Below are 12208 nucleotides of genomic sequence, written 5' to 3'. Positions count from 1 at the left end.
GCTGCTATGTTTGTTTCTTGTCTTTTTTCTAAAGACATTTGTTTTTCCAGAATAATGTGAAGAGGCATTGCCTCACTTCACTCAACAGGTGCTTATTAAGCAGGAGTTTCACAGAGATTGGAGGCTTTGCTACAGGATTAGCAAAATGTGAAGTGTTATTTATATTTTCTTTTCCACCCTTGAGCGATTTCCCTGCTATCACACGTGTCATCGACACCTGAAACTTACCTGTAATTACTACATGGTGTGTAAATATTTCAAAATGTCAAAGCAATAAATCTGACAGGTCTAACAATTGCTGAAACATCTGCTTTAGAAAAGAAAAATAAACATGAACTGTGGGGCAATAGCCTGAGAAAACTTTCTATGAGGGGAAAAACAGGTTTTAGAGACTTCAGGCCCTCCAGATTATCCTTGTGATAATTGAGGATTAATGGAATAACAACACTAAACGACTTTATGAATAACACTTTTATTGCTGCAGTATTATTTTTTTTAAAAACATCACAAACTGAACAAGACTTCTGCAGTTTCATGAAGACACTACGGGCATAGTGACTGTGAGGATCTGGGGAAAAGAAAACAGAAACACATCGTACAGCAGGTTAAAAGACTGAATTTGAGTGAGTTATGTGTGTGTGTTTGCTGCAACGTTAAGCTGTTCTTTGCTGGCGTGGTTCCTGTGGCTGCTGCGTCATTTGAATTCTGAACTGTTTCTCGTCATCTCACATTGTGCAGTCTGCTAATTCACTCATTTTTATACTTATTTCAGATTTATTTTTTACTGCTCATCATTTGGCACTTGCAGATTTGGATCATACATCACCACCTGCTAGCATCTCCTCCTTTGTCGGCTGGGCGTTATTCCAGGAAGTATGTCCAACAAACTGTAACGGATCAACTCACAACTCGGATGTTTTAGAGCAGAAAACTCCAAAACATCCGAGTGTTTATCCTGAGTACTCCTACATCAGTAGGGAAAGAAAGCATCCAGCCATGCAGCTTTGAGATCAGGATTCACCATGGCAACAGGTAAATGAAGTGCTGACCATGATATTTATCAACCTCGTTTCATTATTTCTGAATTATTAGATAAAAATGATTAATGACATTCACAGCAAACCTTGCTTTAATGCTCCACAGTTAAAGCATTTCTAATCTGATCTAATCTCAGCCTTCGCTGATAGATGTTGGCTCTCTATCAGCAGGGATGCTTTACTGAGTTACTGTGAATACCCAGAGCTCTGTAGTCGTTTCACGTTTAACTGAAAACATGCAGGGCAGCTGCATTTAAAAGAATGTTTTAACACTTCACCTCAATACGGATGTATTGTACTTGGTCCAGCCCAGAGTCGATCATGACCAATTGGCTAATCCAACACCTTTCATTGTTTATACTGTTACAAAAACAACAAATAAACATAAAAACGAAAAATCACCATCGGCCCACCGGATATGCCCGATGGCCAGTCCAGCTGTGCGGTCAGCTGGTGGGTAACAGGCATCTCGGAAAACGTTAGAGCACTTGTGCAAATATGTGATGTCTTGATAAATCGAGCAGATATTTGAAGTTTACAGTGGCTTGCAAAAGTATTCGGCCCCCTTGAACTTTTCCACATTTTGTCACATTACAGCCACAAACATGAATCAATTTTATTGGAATTCCACGTGAAAGACCAATACAAAGTGGTGTACACGTGAGAAGAGGAACGAAAATCATACATGATTCCAAACATTTTTTACAAATAAATAACTGAAAAGTGGGGTGTGCGTAATTATTCAGCCCCCTGAGTCAATACTTTGTAGAACCACCTTTTGCTGCAATTACAGCTGCCAGTCTTTTAGGGTATGTCTCGACCAGCTTTGCACATCTAGCGACTGAAATTCTTGCCCATTCTTCTTTGCAAAACAGCTCCAGCTCAGTCAGATTAGATGGACAGCGTTTGTGAACAGCAGTTTTCAGATCTTGCCACAGATTCTCGATTGGATTTAGACACCGGACAGGTCAGGGATAAAGTTATTGAGAAATTTAAAGCAGGCTTAGGCTACAAAAAGATTTCCCAAGCCTTGAACATCCCACGGAGCACTGTTCAAGCGATCATTCAGAAATGGAAGGAGTATGGCACAACTGTAAACCTACCAAGACAAGGCCGTCCACCTAAACTCACAGGCCGAACAAGGAGAGCGCTGATCAGAAATGCAGCCAAGAGGCCCATGGTGACTCTGGACGAGCTGCAGAGATCTACAGCTCAGGTGGGGGAATCTGTCCATAGGACAACTATTAGTCGTGCGCTGCACAAAGTTGGCCTTTATGGAAGAGTGGCAAGAAGAAAGCCATTGTTAACAGAAAACCATAAGAAGTCCTGTTTGCAGTTTGCCACAAGCCATGTGGGGGACACAGCAAACATGTGGAAGAAGGTGCTCTGGTCAGATGAGGCCAAAATGGAACTTTTTGGCCAAAATGCAAAACGCTATGTGTGGTGGAAAACTAACACTGCACATCACTCTGAACACACCATCCCCACTGTCAAATATGGTGGTGGCAGCATCATGCTCTGGGGGTGCTTCTCTTCAGCAGGGACAGGGAAGCTGGTCAGAGTTGATGGGGAGATGGATGGAGCCAAACACAGGGCAATCTTGGAAGAAAACCTCTTGGAGTCTGCAAAAGACTTGAGACTGGGGCGGAGGTTCACCTTCCAGCAGGACAACGAGCCTAAACATAAAGCCAGGGCAACAATGGAATGGTTTAAAACAAAACATATCCATGTGTTAGAATGGCCCAGTCAAAGTCCAGATCTAAATCCAATCGAGAATCTGTGGCAAGATCTGAAAACTGCTGTTCACAAACGCTGTCCATCTAATCTGACTGAGCTGGAGCTGTTTTGCAAAGAAGAATGGGCAAGGATTTCAGTCTGTAGATGAACAAAGCTGGTCGAGACATACCCTAAAAGACTGGCAGCTGTAATTGCAGCAAAAGGTGGTTCTACAAAGTATTGACTCCGGGGGCTGAATAATTACGCACACCCCACTTTGCAGTTATTTATTTGTAAAAAATGTTTGGAATCATGTATGATTTTCGTTCCACTTCTCACGTGTACACCACTTTGTATTGGTCTTTCACGTGGAATTCCAATAAAATTGATTCATGTTTGTGGCTGCAATGTGACAAAATGTGGAAAAGTTCAAGGGGGACGAATACTTTTGCAAGCCACTGTACACAGCACCATTCTCGCCTGAAAATACAGGGGCTTGCAAAAGTATTCGGCCCCCTTGAACTTTTCCACATTTTGTCACATTACAGCCACAAACATGAATCAATTTTATTGGAATTCCACGTGAAAGACCAATACAAAGTGGTGTACATGTGAGAAGTGGAACGAAAATCATACATGATTCCAAACATTTTTTACAAATAAATAACTGAAAAGTGGGGTGTGCGTAATTATTCAGCCCCCTTTGGTCTGAGTGCAGTCAGACATAGACATTGCCTGATGAGTGCTAATGACTAAATAGAGTGCACCTGTGTGTAATCTAATGCCAGTACAAATACAGCTTCTCTGTGACGGCCTCAGAGGTTGTCTAAGAGAATATTGGGAGCAACAACACCATGAAGTCCAAAGAACACACCAGACAGGTCAGGGATAAAGTTATTGAGAAATGTAAAGTAGGCTTAGGCTACAAAAAGATTTCCCAAGCCTTGAACATCCCACGGAGCACTGTTCAAGCAATCATTCAGAAATGGAAGGAGTATGGCACAACTGTAAACCTACCAAGACAAGGCCGTCCACCTAAACTCACAGGCTGAACAAGGAGAGCTCTGATCAGAAATGCAGCCAAGAGGCCCATGGTGACTCTGGACGAGCTGCAGAGATCTACAGCTCAGGTGGGGGAATCTGTCCATAGGACAACTATTAGTCATGCACTGCACAAAGTTGGCCTTTATGGAAGAGTGGCAAGAAGAAAGCCATTGTTAACAGAAAACCATAAGAAGTCCAGTTTGCAGTTTGCCCAAGCCATGTGGGGGACACAGCAAACATGTGGAAGAAGGTGCTCTGGTCAGATGAGACCAAAATGGAACTTTTTGGCCAAAATGCAAAACGCTATGTGTGGCGGAAAACTAACACTGCACATCACTCTGAACACAGCATCCCCACTGTCAAATATGGTGGTGGCAGCATCATGCTCTGGGGGTGCTTCTCTTCAGCAGGGACAGGGAAGCTGGTCAGAGTTGATGGGAAGATGGATGGAGCCAAATACAGGACAATCTTGGAAGAAAACCTCTTGGAGTCTGAAAAAGACTTGAGACTGGGGCGGAGGTTCACCTTCCAGCAGGACAACCACCCTAAACATAAAGCCAGGGCAACAATGGAATGGTTTAAAACAAAACATATCCATGTGTTAGAATGGCCCAGTCAAAGTCCAGATCTAAATCCAATCGAGAATCTGTGGCAAGATCTGAAAACTGCTGTTCACAAACGCTGTCCATCTAATCTGACTGAGCTGGAGCTGTTTTGCAAAGAAGAATGGGCAAGGATTTCAGTCTGTAGATGTGCAAAGCTGGTAGAGACATACCCTAAAAGACTGGCAGCTGTAATTGCAGCAAAGGGTGGTTCTACAAAGTATTGACTCAGGGGGCTGAATAATTACGCACACCCCACTTTTCAGTTATTTATTTGTAAAAAATGTTTGGAATCATGTATGATTTTCATTCCACTTCTCACGTGTACACCACTTTGTATTGGTCTTTCACGTGGAATTCCAATAAAATTGACTCATGTTTGTGGCTGTAATGTGACAAAATGTGGGAAAGTTCAAGGGGTCCGAATACTTTTGCAAGCCACTGTATGTTAAAAGTTTATTTTGTGATCCAGAAAGAGTAATATTTTAAACTCCGCCACTCTGCGTTCCTCCGCCACTGCCTCATTTGAGTTTTGGAAGAAATGCATTCTGGGATATTTGCCTGGGTTTGGCTACAGTAGCTAGCAAGCTGATTGGAGACCAAAACAGCCAGTTAGATTTTTTTGCATCCAAGTCTGTGATTGGTTGGTTTTGTGGCACACTTATAACGGTGTACAGAAAGAGTTGAGCGCACATGAAGCAGAAATGTTGTGAGCGCGAACGACACACTGAGAGCAGGTCCGCAGAGATCTGAGCAAGAGCAAATGCCAACAACTGAGCGAGAGGGGCTGCTATTGTGTGTGTATATGGATACTAGCAAACACTGAAATACATTTCTTGCATGCAGAAATTAATTTGTTCGCTCAAAATCATTTTCTCCTCAACACGCAACATTTGCGCTTGCAATTTTTTTTTACGTGTCAAAGTGACTTATATATCATGTTTAAACTGAGTTGCGAAAACGATGTGCAGGGAGTTCGTTGTTCTCGCCAGTTCTAGTGAGCCTCGAACCCCGGCTAGCTACGAGCTGGTGGGTAACAGACGTCTCAGAAAACGTCGGAGCGCTTTTGCAAATATGTGATATCTTGATAAACTGAGCAAATATTTGAAGTTTACACAGCTACATTCTCGCCTGAAAATATCTTAAAAGTTTATTTTGTGACCGAGAAAGAGTAATAAGAGTAATATTAAAACTAAATAGCTGCCGCCATTGTTGGAAACTGGAACTGGCTGGGCCGCGCTATGAATTCTGGGATAGGTTGGGCCACAAAGGATACACCCGACCAATCCTTCAAATCCAGGGAAATGAAGGCCGCATTTGTCGGCCACATTTGGATTAGTCTTCGAATTTGGACACCCTTTATCGCGACACTGTAAAGTAGTCGGCCTACAAATGCGGCCTCCGAAGGATGCGGCCCCTAAATTTGGACACAACCACAATACCGGACACTGCTTCTTCTTCTTCGGGGTTTAACAGCAGCTGGCATCCTTGTACATGCAGTGCTGCCATGTTCTGTTTCAGTCCGTTATTACACTCTTAAATCCTACTACTTATTCCTGCGTCTTTCAGGATCTTGCAAAGCTTCAAACGACGCATCGACTATTAAATTAGTCGTCAACGATTTTAATAGTCGACTAATTGTGGCAGCCCTACTGTGGACATCATCACTGTCCACAGAGTCTCAGAGTTACAAAGATGCAGAGCAGAGATCTTATTCTGAGACGATATTACATCTGTGCTGTCTTCTTATAGTTCAAGGACTGAACAACTATTAAAGTGCTCGTGTTGAGGACACAAAGTTACAAATTAACATCTGACTGGGATTTCAGTGACTGTAAAAACATAAACTTTTACAGATCAACTTGCTCTTGAACTGAACCTGCTCACTCTCTTACCCCAGTAAGATGAGTTTACTCTCTTTCCAGAACAGAAAACCAGAGTTTCCCTAATGTGAAGGTTAAACAAACTAACCAACCAGCTTCCTGGAATAAGGCCCACACAGTGTGTTTTTGTTTCAAGTTTCTGAGGCTGACAAACTGCTCTTGCTCACTGCATGCACTAAGGAACGTGAACGTATTGTGTTGCCATAGCAATGATATTGCTGTATAACATTTCTATAGCACATTAATATTTAAACCGGTGTTACTGCAGTCGACATGACATGGCACAGCTTGTAGTCTGAAGCCTGCCTGTGTAGCATATGCATGTTCTTCTTGTGCCCGTTTGCCTTTTCTTCATCTGCTCTGTTTTCTCTCCAGAGTGAAAGGATGTGCATGATGGGTTAAAATGCTTTACAGCCATTCAAAGTACTGGCAGCCCGGAGCCTATTTGACGGCTCCAAAATGCCCTCAGAGCACATTTAGTCCTACATCGCAGTTTCCAGAAATATAGCTACACTTAAAGTGATGCTGACCTCAGCAAGCGTTTGCTGTTGCTGGTGGCACTGCTTGGTAAGAAGCACGTGTATAAATCCCAAAAACAACAATGGGCATTGAACACAATCCTGTATGTGACAGGGTCCAAGAACAGGGTGTATATTTTCTGTACCTGAGTGCTGCTGTTGTACTGCGCCACGCTGTTCTCCTGGTCAACCAGGAAGGGGTGGAAGATGTCAAGATGGAAGAGCGAGGGCCGAGCTGTTAACACCAGTCGATCCTCCCCCACATCCAGAACCAGAGAGCGAGACGACCCCTGTGCAGGAGACATCAACATATCATATCATCGTGTGTAGGAGCAGAGCTGTTGATCTCTACGTTTAAGATGGTTTTGAGCAAGAATGACTAAGAAAGCAACGTTTTAATTTTAGCCAACTGGCACAGACCTCTTCAGCTGTTTGTGGAGGCCATCAGGTACATGTGACTATTGTAAGCTTGGTGTAAATATTAAAACAACAAGATACATCAACACTTCAATTTTAGTATTTTTAAACAGTCTGGGTACAGGATGAGGACCAACTAATGTCAAATGTAGCACATTTACAATTTTTTAGGAGGTCCATGATTTGCAAATATTTAACTACCAAAAACTGACAGAAGCATCGCAGGATTCATTTGACTCTATAATAAATTTATAGTCCTCACAACACAAATTATACCCAATATCAGCGCAATTTATGGACACGCCCAGTGACTAAATTCACTTCTACTTCTAAAAGAAGTCATGACGAACAGATTTGATTGTAAGTGTTTCTCACATCCAGTCTTACAGGTTTGAAGTGCCACCTGTTTTGGCAGGAAGTTTCACTTCTTCTGATACGAAACTCTTCTTTTACCTGAATTGGTTCTTGCTGTATTTAATAAAAATCATCCTCCTGTAATCGTCTGGAACACAGACAACCACAAACTCATCAGCAAACTATTCTTACACTGACTTATAACCTTCAAAATGGCTTACACTGACAACTGCTGTTAGCTAACATGAACGGACATGATGAAAGAGGCATATTTTTAACTTTATGCTGGCTTGGACTTTGTTAAATGGAGAGTGGTTTCTACACTGAAGTGTAAGTTAGCCACCCACACACACCAGTGCCTTACCAAGACACCTCAGCTCTGTGACAGCAACAGCAAAAAATGACCTTCAAAACATTTTTAATCTCATCTTATTTTCCCTAACAGCAAAGTAAAGCTAAAATAAACCAGCCTGTATTTGAGGATGACGTCTACCCTGAAAGAAACAGGTTGGCAGAGAGGACTGAAATAAATGTGTGGTTAATTATGTGTGGTTGTTTAATATCTCACCACTCCGGGAAGCTTTATCTCTGCAATCAGGTACTCTGGGTCACCAGCAGGAGGCTCAACAATCAGCGTGAACTCTGGTCTGGGCAAACTGAGGAAAGGGTTGACATTTCAGATCACATTGCTTTTCATGGAAAATGAGACAAACAGGACAATGAACAAAGGTTCACCTCTTAGTGGTTGCAGGTGACTTCTCCCTGCGAGACGAGAGGAAGACAAGGAATTTCAACACGTGTTACAAATTATACAGAAACAGATTTATGGGCTCAAAATGTGGTCATAAATATTTTGTACTTGTAAATCAGTTTTGTATGTGTAAAAAGAATTTGTGTGTGCGTAAAAAAGATTTGTATGTGTAAAAAAGATTTGTGTGTGTAAAAAAGATTTGTGTGTGTGTAAAAAAGATTTGTATGTGTAAAAAAGATTTGTGTGTGCGTAAAAAAGATTTGTATGTGTAAAAAAGATTTGTGTGTGCGTAAAAAAGATTTGTATGTGTAAAAAAGATTTGTGTGTGCGTAAAAAAGATTTGTGTGTGGACTTAGCCAAAAAAACCCTGCAAGTTAGAAGTACGAATTTTGACCCTATTTTTCTTCCTTTCATCTGATTGGTCAATGTCATGTCAATCACAAATGTAACAATCCAATCACAGAACAGATGGGTTTGGCTGTCGGAGGGGCACTTTTTTGAACTGCAGGTCCTTGAAGGGTGATATAGTTTGAAGCTGGAGGATCTCTATATAAATATCCGATAGCAGCTAGGTCCGCTAACTTTCAGCAGCTGTTGAAAGGATAAAGTTGTGGTATGTCAGTGGTTAGAAATACCATCATTACTTTAGGATTAGTTTAACACAAAGTCAGGGCTGACCCGGGACCATTGCTGTGAGTCACAGTGCGCAGCATAAAAGTCCTTTCACATCGGACACAGGATGTGCTGCTAATGCTAACCGCTAACTAAAAGCAAAGGATCCAGAATTTGTTGCGCTGGCTGCTGAGCTCTGTGGGTTTTTGCAGCAGCTCTACCTGTACTAGATGCACCTGCTCCTTGTCATTTCTATCTCTGACTTTATGTCCTCTACAAGAGTTTCGGGTTTTTTTGCTAGTTCTTCAAATGTTCAATAAAAACATGTATGCTAATTCATAACGAAGAAAGCTTTGTAATGAAGACTGTCATTTCCAAAACACTGCCCGCCCCCCCGCGGTCCGCAGCGCTGTTGAAAAGGCTGTGGAGGTCCCTGTATTAAGCACATAGACCTGTGACACAAAAATCACCAAACTCAGAGGACCACAAACTGTTTTCCTTCGTGGTGATGAAGGAAAACGCTGGGTTGGCATGTAAAAGGGCATTTATTCCCTTCAAAGACCTGCAGTTCAAAAAAAGTGCCCCTCCGACAGCCAAACCCATCTGTTCTGTGATTGGATTGTTACATTTGTGATTGACATGACATTGACCAATCAGATGAAAGGAAGAAAAATAGGGTCAAAATTCGTACTTGTAACTTGCAGGGTTTTTTTGGCTAAGTCCACACACAAATCTTTTTTACGCACACACAAATCTTTTTTACGCACACACAAATCTTTTTTACACATACAAATCTTTTTTACGCACACACAAATCTTTTTTACGCACACACAAATCTTTTTTACGCACACACAAATCTTTTTTACGCACACACAAATCTTTTTTACGCACATACAAATCTTTTTTACACATACAAATCTTTTTTACACACACACAAATCTTTTTTACACATACAAATCTTTTTTACGCACACACAAATTCTTTTTACACATACAAAACTGATTTACAAGTACAAAATATTTATGACCACATTTTGAGCCCATACAGATTCCTGTGAGTGCTGAAATCTGAAACCGCAATTCCTTCAAATAATAAACTACAGCAGTGATGCAAATTGGCGTGCATCTTTATTGAGTAAGCCAAGTGCAATAAAACATACAAATGTGTGTCAGTGTGTTTTCTGTTAAGCACAGCGGGGGTACATACGGAGGCTGCAGCTCTTCAATGACCGGCCTGCTCTTTGTGCGGATATTCTGCTCACTGATAGAACCCAAAAACTTTCTGTTTTTCAGGACCTTCCACTCTGCAAAAACACACACAACAAGTAGGGCTGGGTATCGTCGCTGATTTCTAGAATCGATTCGATTCTGATTCACAAGGTCCTGATTCGATCCACGATTCGATTCCAATCGGGGAAATTTTGCCTCAGTCAGAAATATTATAATTCTTATCATTTATCAGTACATATCCATATTTTTATATCTATAAAAAGAAAGCTGACACTTGTGAGACTTTATCAAAGGTGTAAGCATCACAGCAGATGCCTTTGTGTCAAAGTAACTGAGGATAAAACGGAGAAAAACATGAATGAGATTTTCCTGGCCTGGGATTTTATAGCAGATAACCTTAAAAATATTCTGCAATATGCTGCTGAAGTGAAGCAGAGCAAAGTTACAGAGGTTTTATTAGAGACACAGCTAAGCTTTTTGCAACTTTGCATAATTTTAAAAAGTTTAAATCTATTCAGTAGCCTATTAAACAGCAGAAATGAGGCTTTCTTGTCAGAAGTAAGTAAAAAAAAACACAGCGGCCGACAGCGCTGTAAACAACGGTAGACTGGTGGGTAATAAGCAAGCGAGTAATGCAGAAAACAGATTTTTAGATGGGAAACAGTTCATGAGAGAGAGAGCAGTGCATGAAGTGTGACTTTACCATGGTGGAAGCAAAACAGCAAAAGTAAGAGGGAATTCATGACGATGTTTGTGTGAAGCGAAATGTGAAGTTTAGTTTGGATCTTATTTTGCTGCTGGTTCAGTCAATATTGTTTGGAGAGAGATAAAACCTGCAGCTTCAGAATCAAATGCAAAAAGGACGTAAACGCAAAGCGCGGACCCACCGAAACATCAACATCAGTGAGCTGTCGGCTTTCAGCCCCGACCGTGTCCGTGTTCGTGTCGTTGGGTGAGAAAGGCGACATCTCATTGATTCTGATGCGTCGGCGGTCCGCGCTTTGTGTTTACGTCTTTGTGCAGAATCCGTTTACATGCTCTGGTTTGCTGTTTTAGCTGTTTAGTGGTTGTCGAAATTTTGTGAGGTTTAACGTGAGATTCTGGCGTTTCGGGCAAAATAAATTTATATTTAAAAATCGATTCAGGATATTAATGAATCTGATAATATGGCGTTATTCAAGCTAGAATCGATTTTAATCGGAAAATCGATCATAAAAACCCACCCCTAACAACAAGTGCGGAGTACTTCCAGAACAAGAATTATTAACACAGACACACACAAACACACTAACCTCTACTCAGCTCCAGATTGTATTTGTTTTCTAAACCCTCTACAGACACGAGGATAACAAACTGCTGGAATAAGGGATCCTTCTGCAAGACAAAAATCATACAACACTTTTTATGCAGAGTTTATAAATTATAAATGAAGAAAGTTAATGAAGGTCAGTGCAATGAGGAGGATTCAAAGGAATATAAAATAAAATAATTTCCTTTTTGATTGCAAAAGGAAAACAACCACATGTACATGAACACACCTGACACTTCTGGAAGAAGTCCTGGTTAATGACAACATCATAAGCTGTGCAACCCTGAGAGCCTGAAACAGACAAAGAAACATTAAAAATATTTTCACCACAACACGGAAGCTGAAACGCTTCCATCCTGTCTGCAAATTGAATCAGGAAAGACGATGAATAAATAAACTACTACTTATACAGACTGATGTTGTGTAGACCTTAGACCAGTCAGTCACAACATTAAAATACACAACTGAGAGATGAGGTAAACAACACGTAAGGTACAGTGTTACGATGTTATCGTTATTCAGAAACACTGTTTCATTAACCTTTAAATTATCCGCATGAGTCTGCTTCATTCATTCTGGTCGGTGTGTGTACACTATCGTAGGGCAACATACACGAGGCTCAGTGCTCACTTGCCAAAGAATCGCAGACTTCTTAGTTATTGTTCTTGGTGATTTTAACAAAGGAAGCCTCAGTCAGGAACTCCCCAAATAAAGACAATTTTAATAAATCCAGGCA

General features: G+C 41.2%; 1 protein-coding gene across 4 annotated transcripts in view; it reads right to left on the bottom strand.

The window, feature by feature from the left end:
- Nucleotides 1–469: 469 nt before the first annotated feature.
- The window catches only part of pih1d1 (PIH1 domain containing 1), a 23617-nt gene continuing 11878 nt past the window's right edge, over nt 470–12208 (bottom strand). For all 4 annotated transcript variants that reach the window (XM_063470457.1, XM_063470456.1, XM_063470458.1 and 1 more), the window contains exons 5-11: nt 11702–11763; nt 11456–11537; nt 10141–10237; nt 8307–8333; nt 8140–8227; nt 6947–7090; nt 470–568 (exon numbers count right to left, since the gene is read on the bottom strand). In XM_063470457.1, the coding sequence (XP_063326527.1) occupies nt 533–568; nt 6947–7090; nt 8140–8227; nt 8307–8333; nt 10141–10237; nt 11456–11537; nt 11702–11763 (536 nt within the window). In that variant the 3' untranslated portion in view covers nt 470–532. The remainder of the gene's footprint in view (nt 569–6946; nt 7091–8139; nt 8228–8306; nt 8334–10140; nt 10238–11455; nt 11538–11701; nt 11764–12208) is intronic.

This window comes from Pelmatolapia mariae, linkage group LG4, assembly GCF_036321145.2.
Source record: "Pelmatolapia mariae isolate MD_Pm_ZW linkage group LG4, Pm_UMD_F_2, whole genome shotgun sequence".
NCBI lineage: Eukaryota > Metazoa > Chordata > Actinopteri > Cichliformes > Cichlidae > Pelmatolapia > Pelmatolapia mariae.
The sequence above is the reverse complement of the archived record's forward strand: the minus strand, read 5'-3'. Positions and strand labels throughout refer to the sequence as shown.